Raw genomic sequence first — 24,068 nt, 5'->3', positions numbered from 1 at the left:
AATTTTGAGCATTTGACCTTGACCCTTTGACCTTGAGCATGTGCACCCAAACGTTGATAGGCACAACTTCACCCCCTAATACACGTACATGACAAGTTCCATTAGAATACCTCAAAAGGTTTTTTAGTTACGCTGTCCACAAAATTCATTTCGGGCGGACGGAAGGACGGACGGAGTTGGACGGACAACCCTAAAACATAATGCCTCCGGCACCTCTTCGTGGCGGAGGCATAAAAAACAAAATGGACAGATATGAAATACTAGTAAGGACTGCATGAAATAATGGTGTGATAACATAATTTCAGTTTGGTAACAATGAAAATATGAAATACTAGCCAAAAAGGTACACATGTAGGCCTACATGTCCAATCGCGGTTACTAGGTAATGTTAAAGATACTAGATTTCTATGAAAAGTACAATGTATCGACAAAAGCTATGTTGAAAGCTGTTTTCTTGTTCGATGCCGCACACTATACGTCGTCACAGTCTTGCCAATTTCCAGTCGTACGACTGGGTCTTAACGCCAGTCGTAGAGATTTGACATGTTGAATTTCTACGACCGGTCGTGGGCTTTCAGCCATTCACAATACAGCAAAAGTGCAAGCGCATGCAGTAAAATCTATCGCAGACAGAACAGTCGTAAGCTTCCTCGTAAGGTCAGGTCGGATAGTGTGCGTTGGCAGGTCGTACGACTGGCGGGAGTCGGGATCGAGTCGTGTAGTGTGCGGCGGGCTTAAACTTGAGCATGCGTTGCAGGTTTTCCTGAATGTACTCACAGATTTTTTTTTTTTTTAATACATACCCTGGTACATATAGACACTCGGGAAGTCATGCGTGTGTGCACATGCAGAGTAGGCACATGCTGCAAGGGTGGGCAGGAACAAGTGAAGAAACATGAGAAACATTTGTAACACTTCCTACTTCGGATCCTAGTATTCGCCACACTTCCTAGTATTCGCCACAGTGAGTTGACCAGACGAAGGCAGGATTATAGACCAACATGTCACATACAACTCAGTTTCTATAACACCTTTGCTACAGTACTATGGTGTTGCAATGTAATATAAGATTTTTTCCACATGTTGAAGGAAATTTTGGCACATCAAGGTGAATTGTCCTACCCCCTCTCAAATACTAGTAACCTAGAATGTATCACATCTTCGGAATTTAATTTCAATTTGCATTGTTGTTTTGGGTTTTACCTTGACAATGACAAAAAATCTACTGTATCTCAGATATCCCGTTGATCTTATTATAGATGGACTACCGCCCTTATGCAATCTAGACACAAGCACACACTAAATAGGTCGTGATTATACGGCATGCAGTGTCGTGCTATTTTTTCCCGAGGAGTCGATATCTCCACGCCCTCGTCGGAGAAATGGCACAACATGTTGAAGTGTACACGCTCCTTTTCATGCCGCACTACTCGCTGTCACGTTGATCAACATGTTGTTGCACTGGGGCCGGCGAAGACTGTTGTTTTCCTCGTAGTCGCCGAGGAAGACTGTTCAAACCAGTTGCTATAAAAACAATATTGAAACATTCGTCGTGACAAAGATGCTTCAAAAAGCAATTGAACTACGATACAAAACAGCTAAAGTCCAAAAACTGTTCAGGTTTCCTCCAGCTACAGCCGAATTGAACATGTGAGTGATGAGTGAGACTACTTATAAGAATTAACGCCGAGAAAATAGAATTCATTTCTCTTGGATACTGGCTGAAGACATAGACTAAACTCACGTGTATATAAACACGATCCACGTGCCAGCATATCGGGGCGCATTGTCATCGCCCTGCAAAATCGTGCTGTACGCTCAAAGAATGTGTCTCTGCACGAGGTCGGTAACTGGACGTACATGTAGGAACCTACACATCCTTATTCACACGCGTGCAGGGCTGCCCAAGGAAACCCAATACGAATGCATATGCATGATAAACGGTCATACTATGGTAGATTTAATTTTAAGCATACTCGTGTTTGGTGCCGCTTTTCGAGAGGACCTGTTTCGTAATTCATGCATTTGCCACATTGTTCAGGACGGATACGATTTCTGGTGAACTGTGTGTGAGCCATTGAAATTTATTGCCGTACTGCCGCTCGCTCTGCTGTGCTGTGGTGCTTGGTTGCCTTGGACAAGAGACAAGAGCCTCTCACGTTAGATCAGGAAAGCTCGTACGGAGAAGCAGGCCCCGTTTTTCATCACCTCCAGCATAATTTCTGCTGACTATAGAACGGTGCAGCAGTGATCTGATTTTTATGCTCAAAACCCTACGACTAGGACATAGAAAGTCTACAGATACAAGTCTACAACCACGACAACGGAATAACCAGTGCAGTGTGCAACCGTTTTTACTACCGACTGACACCCACTCGGTGACAGTGCAGTGATTGAGAGACGAAGTAGCCTACTTTGTCGCATGCGGCTCCTGGCTTTGCCTTTTGTGGTCGGCCGTGATGGGTTAATCAGCTGTTAATTGACTGCCTGGAAATCAGTAGTCTAAATACACTACATTTTGCCTGTTTAACAACCAACTTATGCAGCGACATTGACCATGGTGGATAGTCAGGATAAATAACGCATGTGGTCGTGGATCCTATTCCTGCAGGCGATGGCAGGTAAGACTAATGTTAGTCGGTATAAACTGTTACTAGTTCAAAAGTTAGAATCTACTAGAGTCTACTGTTGGTTCAAGTGTTCTAGTAGTAAATTTAAATTGAATTGTTTTACTTTCTAGTCTGCTTGTAGTAACGTTAACCAGTTGAGTTAGATCTTTTGTTAATGTTACTTCGATCTAGTAACCATACTGTCGACTTGGTTGTGACACTGAAAGTGAGAGATGTCTTGGTGCTTAAAGATCTTAGAAATATCCTGTATAGACTACTAGATTGGCCCAGTGATGTGTTCGGAGCATTCGGTCGTGTTTAGTGGCTTTTCTATCATTACGTACTGAGTAGCTATTCTAGACGTCTGATATATATAAATAAATTCAGTAAACCCTGGCCTGGCCTGGCCAATCGAGGAGCCTGGCTGGCCGCTTTTTATGCATGCAGTGCAGCTAGCTAGCCTAGCTGGCCAGTAGTCTGCAGCTGCTATACATGCTGCAAGTATGCCTAGCGCGTCCGATCATTGCAAGTCAGGCGACCTCGCACTCGCGGAATTGTCACGTTACGGTACACGAGACACGGCGCCTTGGCTCCACAGTCTCGTCGATTTCGCGGAGGTTCGCTGGCGCATTTCTGCTCGCGCGTGTGTCGTCGCGTGCTTTAAATTGTTTGTGGCTTCTCTCATTACCTCGACATACAATATAGATTACATCTGGAAGAAGGGAAGATAGATAATGTGTTTCTCATCCAGCGGAATCGACGTCACGCGCTTGTATCCCGTCTACTGCAGTAGAATGAATTTCTTTATAGAATACTGAAATGGTATACAATATTCGAATAATTTGTCTGCACCTTTTGGCTTTACCTCCAACATGATTGGTAAAGTGTACAACGAACACTGTATAGTTGTAGGTATAGAAACACATGGCACAGTGACAAAATTGATTGATCACCAGCATTTCCATCAGCTTTTAATCAGTTCCCATGGCAACCATGCACCATGTGGTGATTTAAATTTAGGCTTAAATTGATTTTACTGCCATTCAAATGTTTAGAAGTTTTCTGTTTTGTTTTGTTTTGTTTTGTTTTTAGCTCTTTCTACAAACCACTAGTTCAGTTCACTTGATGTACTTTGATACAAATTGTGAAATTTTTACTGGGACATTGGTTTGTTTCAATGTTTGTCTTTGTCATTGCTCTGCCAAAATCTGTCCTGCATCCAGGTACTACACTGCGTACAATTTTATGCCACATGAGGTTTAGATGGGATAACCTGTACAGATAGCTTTTTTTGAGAGAGAGAGGGAGCTTTGTCAGGGAATTACAGTGAAACTACAAATTAAAGGGATGGTACAGTTTTGGTTTACACTGTAGGTGGGGGCTTCAGGTTGTCAATGTTATATTCAATGATTATATTCTTTGAGGTACAGGTAATTAAAAACCTCATAAAACATGAAAGAGCATATAATTCTAAGAGCAATTCAAAGTTTATTTGATGAAATTTGGCTTTGAAGTGGCTGAAATATCCAAAAAGCAATCCTGACAAAAGATGAGACCAACCTTTTATGAGGACCACTTTGTTTTACTTTGTTTTGGATATCTCGGCCATTTCAAAACAGATTTTCATCAACTAAACTTTGAATTCCTCATAGAAGTGTATGCTCTTTAACATGACATTGAGTGGTTTCTAAGTATCTCGCAAAAAGTTAGAAGCTGAATCCTCGCCTCAACCATGAAAAATAAGAATCTTTCCTTGGTTTGTTTGGTTGTTGTTTTTATGATTCAACAAAAACAGACCTACATTGTACCATGTCTCGCACCTACAGCATGTATGGCGTGTGATTCTCACCCCCCCCCCCCCCCCCCTCCATATCAACCCATCTCACACTCGGTTGCCCAGTAATCATTTTCTCATGCCTCCTCCTCCCCCCCCCCCCCCCCCCCCAAAAAAAAAAAATAATAATAATAATAATAAAATGAAATAAAATAAAATAAAATAAAAAATATATAAAAATGAAGTAAATAAAAGTAAAAATAAAAATAAAATGAATAAATAAATAAATTGATTAATTAATTAATAAATAGATAAAAAAGAAGGAAAGAAATGCTGCAGTTACAGACAAACGTTGGCTGAGAAGCCTGCTGGGTGAGTTAGGTAAACTTACAATGTAGTCTTCTTCTTTTTGTTGACTAGAGTATACCAGGTACACATGACTGTGGCCTGTAGGGATTTGTTTTTTTATTTCATTTCTGAATAGATAATCCAAAGAGGTCTCTACAAGTCTACTAAGTCGTGTCAGTCATCTACATCTACTAAGTCATGTTAGTCAGTCATTCTAGACCCATTCACCATATAGACCAAGATTTGGGCAAAAAAAATGTTCAAATGATGTCTTGGAGGACCATCTTTCATAACAAATAGATGAGAATTACAGTATGCAAGTAATACACGAAAGTGTGCACCAAATTGTACAATTTCTATTTTCAAGATAAAAAAGCTCAATACAGTGGTGGGGGCATCCGCTCCACCCTGCCCCTTCATTCTTCTGCTTAAAATCACAATTTCTCACTCCCAGCCAGTTGAAAAACTTGGTATCTCTACAAAAATAAAATAAATGAATAAAAATATACAGGTGTAGCTCACCAAATACTAAGGAAGTACAATGTAACTTTATACTCTTAATATGAATTAATGTGACCTAAATGATACACTGCACTGTGCATACTTTGGTACCCGGTACCCACTATTGATTGGCTTACCTGTTTGTGTAGATCTACTTTTAAATTTAGTTTATAAACCAAAATGTTCACAGATATGAGCAGTGAATGTAACACCCAAGCCAGGTTGGCAAGAAGATACCATTGTACAGTACTTCCATACACCAACAGGGGTTTCGCTGGGTAGACAGCAGAGTAGACAATCCAAGATACATGTACAATATTTTGCACAATGACTTGTGTGCACTGAATTATCACAAATGATGCCTCCAAGATATGAAAGCTTTTTTTCTTTTTCCAAATCATGTGTTGCCAAACAAATTGATAAGATAATTGTGAAGTGTTGGTGCAGATATTCAACTTGTGAACAGACATGCCTTGATCCAAAACAAGAAAAACAACTTTGTGTCTGAGAGGGTCAAAGACCAATCCTTTGTCAGTCAAGTGGCCATGAGCGGTTTATGGCACATGATAGTACATGTGTAGTGATTGCATTGAAAAGAGGAAACCATTTCAGTTGACTCTGTGCAGCAGTTGATGTGCGGTACATGTAGGGGTTTTTTATTTCTTCTTTTTTGTCAGTTTGTTTTTTCTAGTTTCTTTGCTTCATATAGGATACTGGTGTTGCCTCATGGTACTGTAAAGGTTGATAGTTTCGTGCGTGTAATTTTTCACGCTCAGCTGGGTAAGATGAATTTCACTTGTTTTGAATTCTGTGGAATCAAGACATCAACTACAACTGGTTGTACTGGAACATATGGCAAGCAAAATCATTCATGTGCTTTTATTTTTCGCGCTGGTTTCTCGTTGCGCGAAATGCACGAAAATTTCAACACTGAAAAATTCCATTTTCACAGTATTTCTCTTTGCACATTGAAAATGGCTGATTTGAAATCTACAGATACAGTGTAGGCCTAAGTAACTAGTAATTTTCAAGTGACTTAGGCTCCTACAATTTTGTAATGCCAGTGGCTTGCTGAAATTACTGTATTGTATTTTGGAACTAGAAAGTGTAGTGTCACTGCCATCTCATTATCAGGTGCAGATCCAGGGGTGGTATTCTGAGGTCGTAATTAAGTCTGTAATTAACTTCGTGATTAAGTCGTGAAGTTAATAGGCCCTTAATCATGGGCAAAATCGGTATTCTGAGGACGTAATTAAAGTATGATTAAGTCCCCTGTAATTATCTTAGGTCCCTCCCATCTAATTGTTATTCCATCCAATCAGACGAGTTGTTAGAAGCCAAAATGATGATTACACGCGCAAATATGCCCTCAATGCGCGCTCCTGCACGCCCCTGTAATTACAGCCCAAGAGCTCCGTGCGCACACTCCGATATTTGATTACAACCCCTCACCTACGCACGCGAAGGTCTCAACCTCTTTGCTCAAATAAAATGACAAAATTCTTCGAAGATCGGCTAGTGGTATTTCTTTTTTTCTCTGAATTCTACGGATACCATGATAACAAGATTCAACTGCTCCTCGGTTACCGAAGACGGTAGGCATCGTTGTGGTAGAGAAAACACGATGTAACGCGTGATATCGGAGTAGTTAATGACACTCTTTGGTATCATTAAGTTTTCCATTAACTTTCATACTTAATCACACCCTCAGAATACCGATTCGTAATTAACTCTGTGATTAAGTCCTCTCAGAGGTGCACGCGCATTGATACGCGCAAACGCGTAGGTCCTTCCCGCCAAAACGCTTGTTGCTATGGTAGTTAATATACCCCCTACTTAATCATGCTCTCAGAATACCAATTCGGTAATTAAGTGCTAATCAGACACTTAATTAGCTCTCAGAATACGGCCCCTGGAATCCCATAAGGGGGGGGGGGGGGCACACGCACTCCCCCCTCCATTTTTTTTCCCATTTATTTCTTTTGTTTTAACAAAAAAATAAAGGGGGGCGCCCAGTGCGCTACCCCCTGGCTCCGCCACTGATTAGGATATTTGTATGGAAATTTTTTTTTTTAAGCAGATTGAATCTAAGTTTAAATTGGAGTGAGTGTCTATCAATTCTTTCATTTCTTTGTAAAAGCTGTAGACATACTTCATGTGAATTGATAAATCTTCTAATGTGATGAAAAACTTGAAAGTCCATGTATAGTGTACTGTAGAACCAGAATTTTTTACACACATTTTTATTTCGTGAATTTCGCAAGAGCCAAGATTCACAAAATTCAAATGAACCTGAAAGTTCTTGTCTACACTACATGTACAAGTTGTACAGTATGCTTCGGATGACAGTGTGACAATGTGAGGACTCAGGGTTTAATCTTATCTCAGATTTGTTTTACTCTGCCCGAAACCCACTTTTCAGACTTTTTGGCAATTCAAATTCAAATTCATTGAGATGTCCACAGTTTGAATGCACTTCGGACTTTTTTTTTTCGTATAATAGGTTTCAGGTATTTTCATATTGTGTTGTGTTTTTTTTTGCCAGTACTCTCACACCCCAGAGTATTGCTAACATACACACATTTGTGAAATTGAATTTATCCAAATAATTTATCAAATTTTTATCATATAAATCAAGTTTGCTTCTGCAATATGACTTTTTGAACACAAATTTTTGCTTCTGAACAAGGCTTACATGTTGTACGTTCCGTGGAATATAAACTTGGGACCATTTGGCACTTTACACTTCTAAAATGCCAATGTGCATTTTGTTTTCTCTCAGATGTGTAGATGATGAAATGGCATCTCGCACACCACAGCCATCATCAAGTCAACCACCACCTATTGAAGATTTTGAAGCCGTAAGCTGGGATGAACTGCCCCATGACAATTCAGACAAGATGCGAGAGAACGCAACACCAGACGCTGGGGAGAGGACTCTGATGGAGAGAGGGGGCCATCCTCGCACCCAGACCACGCCCAGATATGAGACAGAACCCTCCAGTACTCTTTTCGACCCTTTCCCTGGTGCCTTGTCAGAGCCGGAGGGTCAGGGTGAAGACCTGCTGTTGGCAGGACAATCCACCTCTGGGGCTAGCCCATCTGATATACTGATAGCAGAAGATGGGATGAATCCAATGCCAGCCGCGAGTCCCTCCTGTGATTCGTCACTCGGTGACTCTAGGTCACCTGATGTCCTCTGGAGAGGTGAGTTGATGTAGCAATAACAAAGGGTCTGTGGCACAGTTATTGTTTGGGTGAAAGAATGCCCTCGTATGTACATGTACAGTGGACTCCTGTTATAACGAAGACCTCGGGACCGGCAGTTTTCTTTCGTAATATCGAAATTTTGTTGCGACCGAATAAACAATAAGAATACAAAGAGTGGATAATGTTGCGGCCAGAATTTTTACTTCATTGTAACCGGAATTTTGTTATAACCGTGTTTGTTATAACGGGAGTGCACTGTAATCTAAATCGCCAAAAATCAAGATGAGCATAAAGCACCAAATAAAGTGAGCTGTGTTTCAGGCTGAAATTCTATCTGTTTTAACTTCACTGACACTCTTTCTGTTTACTTTAAGTTTCCCATGAATGCTCGCGATTGGTTTCAGCTATTCATGTTTAAAAACTAACCTGTTATTTTTGCGATCAAAATATGCAGTAGTTTGATATCTTAAGCTCAAAAGTCACTGCATTAAAGGTGTAGGCATGCGTAGTTCTTCTCTGATAGATTTTCCCAGTTTTGTTGGCAGTTTACATTTGTGTTCATCCTTGTGTTGCTATTTTCGAAATTGATACTGTGATCACCTTTCTATCCCATGCTAACAAAAGATATTTTCTTCTTTTTAGCAGAGCTGAGTGAAATGCAAGTAGATGAAGACCTTTTTGAAGACGGATGTGGCGCGCGGAAGAAAGAGCCAGCTCAATCAATGAATAACAACCCACTTTTTGTCTCCAAATAGGAGACTTGATCTTGCCTCAAGAAACATGTGGAGGCAACAATTGCACGGTGGAAGCACAGTGCAGATTTACTTAGGGGATAGCAGGGGTGACCAATGTAGTACAATTTTGGGTGCACAAGGGTGAATGCAGGAGAATATAAACTGTAGTGTGGTGTCAATAGTAGGCTGCCAGCTTTCTCCATAACAAAACTGGTCTGTTATTTAGTTTGTGGTTTTTTTAGTTGAATTATTGAATACACTATGTATGTGCAGAGAATGTGGCTCACACTATGCTCAGAAAGTACTAAGTCAGGCAGATTACTATCCTATACAGTTTTAAGTTGTAATGTTTAGATGGCAATTCCTTGCCCATTAGTTATATTGTTTATTGAGGGACCTTCACTATTTCTCTGTTCTTAATGTATGCTTGCATTAGTTCAAAGTCTAGAATTAAAGTAAATTGATTGGAGGATTTTTTATGTTTTCTGCTTAATCTGAAAAGGATATTGTGAAGAAAGGTGAGAGGTTGTAGCAAATCTCAAGAAAGCTTGCAAAGCTCTGTAGTAACCTGTATTTTACAAGAAAGAGACCTCCAAACAGACAGCAATGATGATTTTTTTTTTTTTTTTTTTTTTTTTTTTTGACTGGCAGCAATCCACATGTGTCATGCTGCAGCGTCTATATTGTATGATGTGACATTGTTTTGTCATCAATGTTGGCATACTTTGGCATACAATACTTTGCCTGCAAAAATCTCATGTGATGAGGAAATATTATGCTATTCTACAGATATTTGTGTGCTCCTTTTTCAGTATCTGCACATCAGTAGTTGCTTTCTTTGAACTATATGTACATTTACGACGCATATCATAGTGAGTCCCATCATGTTGATGATTAAATTTGTTTGTATTTCCAAATTTACAGATAGCTGCGTCTCAGATATGTCTGAAACATCCTCATCTGGTTCTGCTAATTGCTCTACAGTAAGTGAGAAAGAGATTTTAGGGTGGTCTGTTCAGAAGACCATTCATTCATACTTAACTGATTGTTGACTGGTGATAATTTCTAGTCACAGTATGAATAAGTGTGAATAAGTGCTTTCTTTTAAATAATGTGCCGTCTACTCACAATTGCTATAGTACAGTGGAATTCTTAAACTCGCTTTGTTCATCGAAGTCTTGCCACTAATTTCCAAATTCATTACCGTATTCAAGATGCGAATTATGCATTCCACAGAGCTTGAACTCTATACTCAAGTATTACAACCCTTAGTAGAATCTACGATAAATCTATTGCTGTGAATTTCTTCGCCATTTCAGATTACAAGGTACCCCATTTTCTTATCCAATTGCTTGTACTTTTCATTTCCAGACATCACCAAAGGATGAATCCAATGGAAGTGCGTTGACTGGGCATAGTTCCAGTGGGATGAACAGTGATCAGGAGAAGCAGAAAAAGATCACCCAGGCAACCTTTGACAAAGTGCTAGTGGATGCCAACCAGAGGAGACAAATACGAAACAAGGCCAGGAACACTGGCACTGACTCCGGCTCCGACTCAAGTTCTGGAAACATGGATATGAGAACGGTAATAAGCACTTCCGCCAATGCCATGAAGCTCGAGTCTACGTCGGATTCCTCCGGCATTGGGGCTAACTACCCATCTTCGGTCCAGTGCGACCTCGAGTTGCCGGGCCCATCGCGCCCCCAATTGCTGCAGAGTGGGGTGACCAACAGCAGTACTGGAGTCTCCACCATGTATAACAGCCAGGGGAACAAGGTGTCAGACGAGAGTAAACAGGAAAGCATGTCTAGCGGTAGCAGTGGGAACCGCAAGAGGCATATTCCTTGGTCAATAGCAAGACACTACTACCAGACCAAGCGAGCAGCCATGTCACCCGAAACCCAAAATGCAGCAGACGAAACCAACTCCGAATTCAGTTCAGTCGCACTGAAGCGCCCAGCACAAACAGATCGCAAGCGAAAGCGATTCCATCGCACTTTTACCGCCTTGCGTCAGTGTGGCCTGCTGGATCTTACGATGCAAACGGCCTCCCTCATGGAACAAAACACAAAGCTGCAGAAGCAGCTGAGTGACTTGCATCGCCAAGCACATGTAATGTACCATACTGTTACCCACTTCTCCAAAATCCAGCCCAATGCATTTGGCACTCCTGAGGCAAAGAAAGTTATGGACGGCCTTAAGGCAATGGTGGACAAGAATCCTGCAAATATGGTTGACATGTCATCCTTCGAGTCCACGTCAAGGACATCACCTGCCATTGACAGTGGCGCATTTACTCTCAGCAACTTGCCCCTGTCATTTGTGGAGGGTTCGACATCATCGACATTCATGAACCCTGGTCCTGTGGGATCCCAAGAGACCAGCACCCAAAGAACTAGTGCTGAGAATGCCATGCAGTCATCTGGAGTCTCAGTCTCTGCAAATTCCAGCACATCAAGTCCCAAGCAGTGACTCTGCTTCCAGTGTTCCCATTTTTAGTCCTGAATGTCATTTTCCCATAGGTACCTCCAGCCTAAAGCTATCTAGTATTGGGGTGAGTTAGTTGCTCACATTTGTCTATTACTAGTGCTGTGGTCCAACTGTTATCATCCAAGAATTGCTGTTGCCTTATCCTTGTGTATGTTTTAGCCTGTTTTGCAGTAGCGTATTTCAAAGGCCCTCGCACCTGTGTTAGTGCTGACAATTACAAGCGAAGTGAGCAGGAGCCAAATGCCTCATGCAAAAGCCTTCTGAGATCGGCAAATGTGATTATTATTCATGAGATGGCAGGAAGCTTAATTTGCACACAACACCTACTGAACAATTTAATCATTGAATACTGCAGTTCTGCAATTCAGCTAATGGAATTGTTAGATTTTCCAATTGGTTGTCATAAGCTTCTTGGAATAGAGCTTCACTGATTGGTTGTGGTCTTTACTACTGAATGCTGGTAGCAAACTAAAATATTCAAAGGCATAAGTTCAGAAATGCTGATGGTTCTCAAAACGTCCTTTCACTGATGGCGTGATGCTGTCTTACATGAGACCTACTGCTCACTTCTCTTGCAGATACTACGGTGAAAGTGCCTTTGACAAAGGCTAGTGTTGCGCAGGACAAAGAGTATGCCAAGGAACACTCTGTTTTGAAGTTTTTGTGTCAGTGTGGAATTGTGATGTGTCATATTTATCTTTCTCATGTGTGTACATTCATTGACGATAACCCTATTCCAGGAGATGACAGCAGTGACAAACCTGAAATATGCCAAGATGGCCAATGCTAAGAAGGCACAAAAGTGTTTGTGCAATAGGAATCTGACCCACGTATGTATAACATCTTGTTTCTACAAGATGCTACCTTTTTTTTTTTTAATCCTGAGGCAGTCAGTCAAATCAAAAGTTGCTTGTTCTCGTGTCAAGATATTAATGTAAGATGGTTCTAGCATCAGTACAGCAAATGTGACGTACTAAATTGTATTCAGTGTGATAACTGTTTGTTGTTGTGTGTTATTATCATTTTTTTATTAATTTCCAGGATTCATTTAGAATGTGCACTTAAATCAAAAGAGGAATTGAACGAAGACAAATACCAAAATCAGTGATCTTCTGATCTTTGTCGGAGGTTCTTCAGAACGAGTAATCGAAGATGAAATTTATTTATTGTTTCTTTCAAGCTTGAGAAAGAAAGTAATACTGGAAAAAAAAGGTATGTAGAACATAAATCTTCTCCCACTGACAATAATGTAAATTGCGGACTGTACTCCTTTGAAAAGATATTTCTTCCTGCTGTACTAAATGTAGGCGTCACGATGTTTTGAATGGTAGTACAAACCATTTTTGTATGGAATAAAAGTATTCAGCATGCTATTGTGCTATTAAAAAGATGTAAGGAATCCCGATGCAACAAAATTCCCCCCTGAAAGTGCTTGCTATTCATATTGAATGTCATTTTTTAATGTGAAGTATAAGTCTGCTTTCATGGGTTCCTCTGTAATGCAGTACAAATACTTTTCCCATTTGGCCTTGTAATTCAGTGGCACAGGTTGAAAGAATGTTATATTGACAGAATTGCCACATTTGTTCATATCTTATACTTTGACTCGGGAAAAAGATGTGTGAAGGTGATTTTTCTTTCCTTCAGAATTCGACACTGAGTAATAACTTGAATGCATTGACTAATGAGGTACCACTCCTCATACATTGCACCAAAACATTATATGGTGTATGCTTCTGTACATTTTCTATCATCATAGGATAACCTGATATGTGGGCAGGTGCTGTTCAACAATATTTCATTGAGAACATGAAATTCAAACATACATCGTACATGTACCTCTCAAATTTTTGAAAGTGTCAGAACCTGTTGACATGAAAAGAATTTCATTCGGGAAGAAAAAGTGAATTGGCTTCTTGTAGTGTCATTATTTCGAGTTGCAAATGGTACTGACATATATTTTTGCTGTGGATCAGAAATAATCGTGTGAAACAACCATATTCTTTCAGTCAACTGCAGATGATATCTCTCCCGCCCCCTTGAATATTTCCAGAACTGTTAAATTGTATATGTATTATGTTTTACAGAGTTGGCAATTCTTTACATCTACTTCATCACAGAAAAAGAAAAAGAAAAAGATGCTGCAATCAGGACTCGTTTAGATTATAAAGTTTAATGGATGATTTTGGACATGTAATATGAAATTGTACCAGCACCTGTAATGTGATGAGGTTTATCTTTGCATTATGTATCCATACCCTCACTGTAGTCAAGTAGCAAATATGGATATTCCTACAAGATCAAGACAAAATCATAGGTTTAAAAGAGTGCAAATGTGTGATGTCTATTCAGAATGAGTGACAAATTTACTGGTTATCATTTCTTTTCTGCAAAGGAAATATTACTTCAGAATGACAAGGTTTTACTGGTTTGTGCTTCCAGTGTCTATCAAGGTTTTGTGCACTAAACAGATTGTCATACCAATTCTTTTTTCACATGATGGTGTTGTGTTTTGTTTGAAGGTTATGTGTTATCGTGTCAATGTCATAATGTTTACATTATGTTTCAGGGGAGGTGAGTGCACTTCCGTTGAGCACGACCAATGTACACCATGGACGAAGAAAGACGTGTTTACTGTGTTTCCTGTAAGATATTTTCTTTTACATTCATTCAATCCATTGATTGCTGTTGTTTTCATTGCCAGTGTGATGAGTTGTACCACTTTTACTTTCCACCTTCATGCGTCTACTCAACACGCACAAAACATGCACATACTGTGCTGGTATGTGAAAAGAGATAAGAGCAAAGTTAATGAATAGAGCTGTTATTTGCAAACCAGCATTTGCACACTCTCTATCCATTTCCTAATGGTTATTGTCATCTGAAAAGCAGCTGTTAAGTTTGCAAGTCAAACTGCCTTCAAGTCCTTGAAATGGGAAACTTTGTGACCCATGTCCCCATGTCTTGTAAAGCCAAAGGAAATACAAAAATTGGTATCCCAAAGGGACGAATTGATGTGAGTATTGCATAGCATTACATAACAATTTGTACTTGTCAGAGCCCTTGTTTGCCAATGATAAATTAAGCTATTCCAGCAATCTTATGCACTTCCAAGTTTGCCAGTAGCCCAAAATGACGGTTTTCAAGAAGATGTGTTAATTTCAAAGCCACACAGAGCATAATTTACTGTTCAAGGGTACCCATGATGCTTTGCAGTCAAGTGATCTGCTACATGTACCCACATGTATACATTTACAATTGTTGTGTATTTGTGTAAGAAGACAGTTCTTTTTCCCATCTGTGTTTTCCTTTTTCATTGACAAATGTACTTTTTTTTGGTACAGTTTTCTATGCATCGATGTACATTTGGCTGGCAGTTGTCGTACTGTGGCACTGTGAAGTGTGTTTGAACGGAATGTGCCCTTTTTAACGAAAGTTATCATCAGATCAAAGAGAACAACATCACTTCAGATAACTCTTATCAGTGTTAGTCATGTGTATAGATTTCAATAGCTCCTAGAAATGATTGGCAGGTCATCGCTATTGTTATCAAAGAAATGATTGAGGAAGAGCAAGAAATGACAATATTTTCAAATACTGTATGATTCGAATGTGTTTTTGTTTGTTAACCTTAAGTATTGTGTAGGCAGTTAAAAACACGTCTCACAGTATAAATAGAAGTATTTGATGTACAATTGTTGTTACCTGCTTGAAAACTGATGCCAGATAGCTGGTTAATGTTAAAGCCACAATTGTGCACTTGTAAATAATTAAAGTAAATATCTAAATTAAAACATTTCCTATGAAAATGCAAAATCCTTGTGTGAATACCTCATTTGTTTTTGCGAGCTCATCCTGAAATCTGTCAACAAAGGAGATACTGCATGAAGATGTTTGATGTGGATCATATGGGAAAATAATTCATGCATATCATATGTGAACATGAGTTGACATGTCAATACATTACATGTACTTACCATATATATATATGAGTATACATATACAATGTATATATATTTATATATGTACAACAGTATGTATGTATATATACATATATATATATATATATATATAATGTATTGCAGAGCGCAAGACAGATGGTATAGATATATTTATGTATATATATATATATATATATATATGTACATATATATATATATAATACACTGTACATATATATACAAGTATATATATATATATATATATGTATATATACATATATATTGTACATTGAGTGTGTGCGAATGAATAAACAAAAAGATCTACGATTTGTAGTTTCAACTAATGTCTTCAGGTCACATTCAAAGCTATTGCAATACACACAAATTTGTCGAACAAGGATTTTATAAGTTCTATTTTTCCAAAGAGTGTGAAATTTCTCCCTTTCCATAAAATCTCAGAATTGTATTCTATGCACTTTTATGTCCAATTTAAGTATTTTGTATCTTTTTGTTTGTTGTTATCGTAAATGCCAAGATATTTCACCGGGTCTGTTGACCACGTCGAATCATTTAAATTTTTAGTTTGGTAAGGTATTGATATTGCATTAGCTTTACATACAAATTATCATATATATATATATATATATATATACAATGTATATTTATTATATATATATTTTTCTAAATATATATGCTGTATATATATACAGGGCGTATCAAAAAAAAGTTACACTTTTGAAAAAATTGTTTAAATTACATTTCAAAATATTTGGAAGATTTTTCCATATTTATGGATACCCAGTAGTCTCATCTATCAAGTGCAATCAACAAAACAAATTTTTTTTCACGCTTGGCTGAACACTGATGCTCTTTGTCCAGAGTGTGAAAAATGGCTTGTGCCAAATTGAAAGAAGATGGAAAATTCAGCCAGCAGTCCAAATAAGTGTTGTCATTCAAACAAATTGCTCTTTTGCTCACAGTTTTGATTATGTTATGATAGTTTAGGAATTTTCTGGAGATTTTCTGTCACGTTTGAAATGATTCCATTGTATTGTGGAAGGTTGATTAAAAACATCAAGATCTTTTAAGCACAGTTATCACAAATCACGCACACACATATCGAACCCACATGACAGTCACTCAGTCAAGAAGAAAAGTACAAAATTAATGCATCCTCAGATCAGTTTCAATCAATACAATCAATCCAATCAATCAATCCAATCAATCAATCAATCAATCATTCAATCAATCAATTAATCATTCATTTAATCAATCAATCAGTCAGCCAGTCACAATTGTATGCATGTTTAAAGTGACAGATCGACATAGGGAAATTATGCATCCTCAGATCATTCAATCAATACAATCAATCAATCAATCAATCAATCAATCAATCAATAATTCATTCAATCAATTATTCAATCAATCAATCAATCAATCAATCAGTCAGTCACAATTGTATATGCATGTTTAAAGTGACAGATCGATATAGGGAATAATTAATTATCACACCCCCCCCCCCCCCCCCGGTGGCTTAAAGGCTCGGTTTTCTGTTTTGTTCAGGTTTAGGGTACTGTATTTTGTTCATTCCAAAATGGCCACTGCTCACTGCTCTCTTCCCTTGTTGTTTGGTACTGATGTGTCCGTGTATTGTGAAAACTGTGCTTTGAAGTAATTACATACTCCAATTCTCACCAATTAATTTACAAATGAAATCATTTAGATTACGATAAAGCTGACCAAAAAAAAAATCTAAGACTATCATTATGTAATCAAAGCTTTAAGCAAAATAGCAATTTGTTTGAATGAGAACTCTTTCAATTTGGCGCAAGTCATTTTTCACACTCTGGACAAAGAGCGTCAGTGTTCAGCCAAGCGTGAACAAAAATTAGTTTTGTTGATTGCACTTGATAGATGAGACTATTGGGCATCCATAAATATGAAGAAATCTTCCAAATATTTTGAAATGTAATTTAGACAATTTTTTCAAAAGTGTAACGTGGTTTGTTTGTTTTTTTTTTATACGCCCTGTATATATACATACATACATCATACATATTATAATTCAATGAATTCCGGGCCTGCCATACAAAGTGCAACCAAACTTCCTTACAGCGTCAAGAGCAATGTTATAAGATTCAACAATATTAACAAAACGATATGACATCGACATCTGGGGCCACACAATTGGGATACATGTATCTTAATTTTAAGATTTTCCGAATTTTCATCAACAGTGTTCGGTAGTTTGACACCATATATGTTTGTTTTGTTTTACCTTACTTGTCGAAACATCTGCTACACCGTGTACTAATTGAGATGATAAGGCCGATAGAGGGCAGCTTTGTATCACACCTTTTTATACAATTGTTTGATTTTTAAGTCTTTGGTAACCCAACCATGATTTATCGTATACTGCCTGTCGCATTACCATACAGCAGTTAATTCCATTTTATGAAAGATTAACTTACAATGGAGCCACGAAAATATATGATTTTACATTGTCAAGCTCTTTCTCGAAATCTTATAGAAGGCCCTTTTCTCCCTTATAAATAAAATCTGTACACATTGTTTCTGGGTCACTGAAAGTTCATTTTGACAAAAGCTTCCTTTAGGACTATCGATCAAAATATGTCGAATATCATCTTAAAACATTTGTGAAATTTAACTTATAAACCATAACTTCCTGTGTTTTTATTGTTTGACATAGATAGTAATGCAGTATTCTTCTATCTTTCATGTAAATTTGCGTCATCTTCAGACAATATCGAAGTCAACGTTTTGTATGAGTGTATCTCACATAATGATGTATTTCTTTTGAGTGAATGTCATTCCGAATAGTATTCGTTTTGATTTGCTGACATTTAATAATCCTCCCAGATGTTTAAGATGATCCGATTGTAGATTGCTTGTTGTTCCAAAAACGAAGAAATCATGGGGGGATCCGTCATTTGCACATGCTGGACCTTATACCTGTGGAATCAGTTGCCTCAAGCTATCCGTTACATTTCGAATGATGACTCCTTTAAAGTTGCCCTTAAGACTAAATTGTTCGTAACCGTTTTCCAGTCGAATTGTATAATACGATTTTTTTTTCATCATCCTTATTGTGTCATTCATTTTCATGTGCATGTTTGTGTAATGATTTTTGTACTACTTTGCCTCTGCGCCTTGAGCACGTTAGTTATGTGGAATTGGCGCATTATAAGTGCCCTGTATTATTATTATCATTATTAAGTAAAGAATCGTTAAATTAACAAATGTCTTTTCTTCGTAGAGTTTCAGAGCATGTAAGTTTAAACGAAGTGCATTTTTGGTCACACGTCAAAATTGGTCATAATGACAGTCAAATAAACATAATGAACATACCTTTTTCAGCATTAGCCAATAATACAATCGACAGTAATAACCAGAGATGTTTGTCTCCGAGTTAACTGCTTAGTATTCGGGTATTTTTCTTCGTTGTTATTTTTGTTTTGTTTTGCTGTATATAATTTCAGTTTTCGAACCAAACATTAAAATCTACATGATTATGGCGCAGTTTATAGGTAACGATTATCGGATATAGGCATAATAAACGCAACAGAAACCTGCTTTAGTAAATAAAGACCCCATCTTCTTCTTTGTGTTTTTTTTTTCAACCAAGTGAATATCACTGACGAAATGCTATTTTTCATAAACTTGATGTAGTTGGTGCATGCATATTGACTACAAAAAAAAAAAAAAAAACTAATTTCACAATATAACATACGAATACTAGTGACACTCCACCTTCATTGGCACGAGACATTATTTTACTTCAGTGTATTTAGGTTTAACCGCAGTTAGGACTTCTTTTGAACGATTCGTAAACCATGTTTAAATAAAATCAGTTTAGGTGTCGCGCTTCCCGTAAGGGAATTTCTATTCATTAATTTATTTCGTGTCATACTTCTGAAACTTTAACCACTAACAAAATTGGTCACAATTAATCACATATTCCACTCACATTCATTGATATATAAAAATGGAGGAAAGTATACGTGCTACGCATGTTGATCGATTCGTTTTGTCAGGAGCGGTCACGTATAAACAATATCTATTATTTCTTTTCACTTTTTAGGATCCGTATGTTTCCTTTCCGCTTTCGTTTCGGTGGATATTTTGTGTTTTTGTCTTTGCTTTTGTTTATTTGTCTATAATGGGTGGTGCTGGTGCTTCTTATGGAAGAAAGGTAGCTGAAGATCATCCTTGCGTCACTCTCGGCAAAGACTGATTTGTCTGTGCACTCTCCCTCTGCAGGATCGATTTATAGAGTTGTTTTGATCCTTATTATTTGCGAGCGTGTGTGTCCGCAGATATTGGGTCATTTGTGCTTGTTTGCGCGGCAATTGAAGTGCTCGTGGTGAATGATAAATTCCCATCAGCTGGGCCATCATTATCTTTTCTATTATCAATATCATTATTGTTGTCATTATTTTCATTTCTATTATTATTATCGTTATTATTATTATTATTATTATTATTATTATCATTATTATCATTATCATCATTACATATGCTTTGATACGTCTGATACGTCTGATAACATTTGGTTGACTCTCACTTTCACTTTGTTGTCTCCTCTTGGTATACACCTTAGTAGGGCTTGCTGCTTCTCAGCCCCCCCCCCCCCCCCATGCTGTTGCTATTTCACTCTTTTCCTTTCTTTATCCCTCTCTTGTTCCCTATCTTGTTTGATGTTGCCTCCCTATTCATCCTTAAATCCTTCACAGGTTGCCCCCGTGGTCCTCGGGATCATTACTGACCCTCCTCTGCCTTTTGTTTGTCCACCCTCCCGCTCTAATCCCCCTCCCTTTACCTGTTGGGCTACTTGCCCATGACCCCCTACCCTCCCCTTTTGTTTTCTTTGTTCTGTGTCCTTAGCCAGTCCCTACTGTTCTTGTTGTGTGAAGTCCTTATATTATGTGATTGCCTTCTCTGCCTGTCTGGCATTTTGTCTCTGATGAAGATTCTGTTCGGATCGAAAGCTCAGGCCCCTTTTGACTCCATTCTATTCAAGACTCGTAATATTGCTGAGTTTGATGCATATTAACTTTGAACGTGATGGCTTCACAACGTTTGCTTCTCTCATTGGGACTTCTGGAAAGTAAATGATTTTTGTGTCATTCCAAGATGTCAATGGCTATTGTGAATGATTATCACCGTTAAGAAACGAGGTTTTTGAGAACGTCAACACAGCAACAACGACAACAAAGGGGGAGAGAATTTGCGAGAGAAAGAATAATGCGAGGATCTCTTTTTTTTTTCAGATGTATATTAGTGGGGCAGATATGTGAAAAAGATGCTCACAACCGGCGGAAAGTATGAAATTTTACATATAGGGGTATTTTGAGGCGCTGATTTAAAAAATTGCCGGATTCAAGAGATCTGGCCACGGGGTCGGCCGCCATTTTGAATTCCATTATGGCCGCCGTCAAAGATCCCTATCTTCAGTTCTGAATGACATTAGCCATTGGAATTTGATACATAAAAGCATGGTGATATGATGACTTCAATAACGGACTTATTTGATATGTCTGACAAGCTGCACGGCAGCCAATTTGAATTTTACATTGTGACGTAAGTGAAAGGTGCATTATGCTTCCTTTTTGCTGCACTTTTTGACATGCCCGTGAATGTTAGTAGTGATGTTTGTCTTTGTAGCCACATTGGAATTCAAAATAGCAGGCATTGCGTTTGTCAGACATATCACATCAGTTAATATTTTAACTCAGTATGTTTAAATACTTGTTTACACCTAATTTCAGCGTCACTCACCACTTAGAAATCGAGATAGGGATTTTGAATATTTCGTCGAGGCGGCCATATTGGAATTCAAAATGGCGGCCATTCGATGTTTGTCAGACACTCCAAATCAATCTGTCATCAAAGTCAATGTGTCAAAACGCTCATGTGTACCAGATTTTGGTGCAACAGGTCATTCAGAACTGAAGATAGGAATCTTTGAATTTGTCTTGTGATGGCGGCCATATTGGAATTCAAAATGGCGGCCGACCCCGTGGTCAGATCTCTTGGATCCGGCAATATTTGAAATCAGCGCCCCAAAATATCCCTATATGCAAAATTTCAACTTTCCGCCGGATGTGAGCATTTCGAGCAATTTTTGCTTCGGGCTGATATTGTGGCCAGAAAATGGACATACATGTATTTTGGCCATGCTACCAGACATCACTGCCTTCAAAAAACAATCACCCAGGGAATGGTTGAGGGAAAACGTAAAAGAGGAAGACCTGCAGCAAGCTGGCTTGATGACATCAAACAGGTGACTGATGGAGCAAGCATTACAGGGCTCACACCTGTAAATAAAATGGAATGTCCCAGACCCCTTCACAAATTCGTACCTAAGCTACCAAAATAAATGAAGAAAAATTAATTAAAAATCAATGATGCAGTTTGGCAAAAAAACTGAATAGCTGATGAGTATGAATTCCTCTACAAACTGCACTTTGGTTGGAAGATGAAAGCTTTTCTGATGGAATCTGAGGGGACTATATTTCATTGGCTGCATGTATAGAAAAAAAAAGGTGATTTTTTGAGTGAAAAGAACTCGTAGTCTGGCTTTGCGGACCCTTGGACAGAATTTGAGCCGAAGAACCCACCCTGGAAATTTGATGGATGAAAAGGTATATCTCACTTATCCAGGTTAGTGAAGATGAAACACTTCATTTCTCCCAGCTATTTTACAGAATTTTTTGAAATTTGAATTTTAACATACGTCTCTATGGGGAATTATTTACCCATGTGAGCCCTGCAGAGGCTACTAGAGCTGCCGCTGACCGCAGACGATGGCGTTCTCTCATCCGAGCCACACCTGCATAAAAATTTGTATGCTCCGTGATTAGAGAGAGAGAGAGAGAGAGAGAAACCACCGTTGACAGATTTGTGTCAATACACTCGCACTTCCCCGGGGAAGTCGGCGCTTGTAGCGCATGTAACAACACGTGCACGCACCTACATTATACAGATGTATGGAATAGATAAGGGGGAAAATACATGTAAATTTGAGTTGTTTTTACCTGACGAAAGTGTGGCATAAACAACAGATCAGTGGTTTAGCGATGTGAGTCTAAAAATAGGAAAGGCATAACAGTCACATATTCAGACACGTTTAATGATTTAAAAAAGAAAGAGACAAAACATTTGCATTTTTCATATCTCTAAGCCATATATAGGCCTCATTGTGCTTTTTGTTTTGTTTTTGTTTTTGTTTTTGTTTTTGAAAAAATACCGAAAATCAAAACAGTCACACGAAATAAGGAACAGAAGTACCAAATTAGGCACAATTACAATTATTTCAATTTTCATAAAACAAAAAGTAGTGGGACAAAATAAAGAAACCACTAGACCTATATTATAGGCCTATATGATAAGTTATGGTCCAAAAATCGTGCTGAGAGAAGGGAAGGAGACAGGGAGAGAGAAAGGAGGAAATGTGCGAACAAAATCTGCAGAATCATGACATTAATAGAGAGAAAGTCATTACAAAGAGTATGGATACATTGGTGCTGTTGATTGTAAATTTTCAGCGATGGGACATGAACAGGGACCTTTTCAACAACAAAAAAATGCAGCAAAATGCATAGCCATCTTGCAGAATGCTGAAATCGATCCTGTGGCTATTTGACGTAACTGTATACTACTCGGGACTCCATCAAAAGTATACGCTCTAGTTGAAGACTATGATATTGATATAAATATGTAGGTCGGTCGTAATTTCTGCAATAATGATTAAGATTCACAAATCAAGTGGATTGGCAAGGGTTCAATCGTTATTTGTTGCCGTATCCTCGTGTACACGCAGCTGATGCGCGTCATTTTATTTTCTGTCCGAATGCACCAAATTAGCTGACATATTTTATTATATATATATTGAACATTGATCGAGCTCATTATACAAGCCCGTGTTTTCCGCAAAATATCGCCGGAGGCATACTTTGCTCAAATTTATAAAAAAAAGAAGAAGCTAGGTACATTGAACTTGACGCATTTCTTTTGTGTGTGGGTGTGTATGTTCAATTTCAACCAAAAACAAAAAACAAAAAACAAAAACCCAACAACAACACGAAAGCAGTTGATGGATCAAACGAAAACTGATTCCGCAGTTAGTGTACACAGACGGTTCGAGATGAAAATTATGTTTAAAATCGTTTTATTTGATTGTGATCAAGTTTTATCAGAAAAAAAAATGGTAAGGAATCAATCCATGATTTTCCGTTGTGCAGTTATATGAATATTATGTAGGCATGCATGTATATATATATATATATATATATATATATATATATATATATATATATATATATATATATATATTAATCCAACTTTGGAGACTTAGATTTCTACTAGGACTTATATTTTGTCGTTTTTTACAAAGTTTGTACGTAATGGTAGTGAGGAAAGGAGAATTCTTCTTTCC

General features: G+C 38.2%; 1 protein-coding gene across 1 annotated transcript; it reads left to right on the top strand.

The window, feature by feature from the left end:
* The first annotated feature begins 2,312 nt into the window (after positions 1-2,312).
* Positions 2,313-12,923, top strand: LOC139708617 (uncharacterized). Its single transcript, XM_071620559.1, has 4 exons — positions 2,313-2,621; positions 8,015-8,439; positions 10,101-10,159; positions 10,548-12,923. The coding sequence occupies exons 2-4, from the start codon at positions 8,031-8,033 to the stop codon at positions 11,649-11,651; spliced, it is 1,572 nt and encodes a 523-aa protein (XP_071476660.1). The 5' UTR covers positions 2,313-2,621; positions 8,015-8,030; the 3' UTR covers positions 11,652-12,923.
* Positions 12,924-24,068: the final 11,145 nt, after the last annotated feature.

The sequence above is a fragment of the Diadema antillarum genome, unplaced genomic scaffold, assembly GCF_040938485.1.
Source record: "Diadema antillarum isolate AM-2024a unplaced genomic scaffold, OU_Dant_1.0 seq00001356_RagTag, whole genome shotgun sequence".
Lineage (NCBI taxonomy): Eukaryota > Metazoa > Echinodermata > Echinoidea > Diadematoida > Diadematidae > Diadema > Diadema antillarum.
The sequence above is the reverse complement of the archived record's forward strand: the minus strand, read 5'-3'. Positions and strand labels throughout refer to the sequence as shown.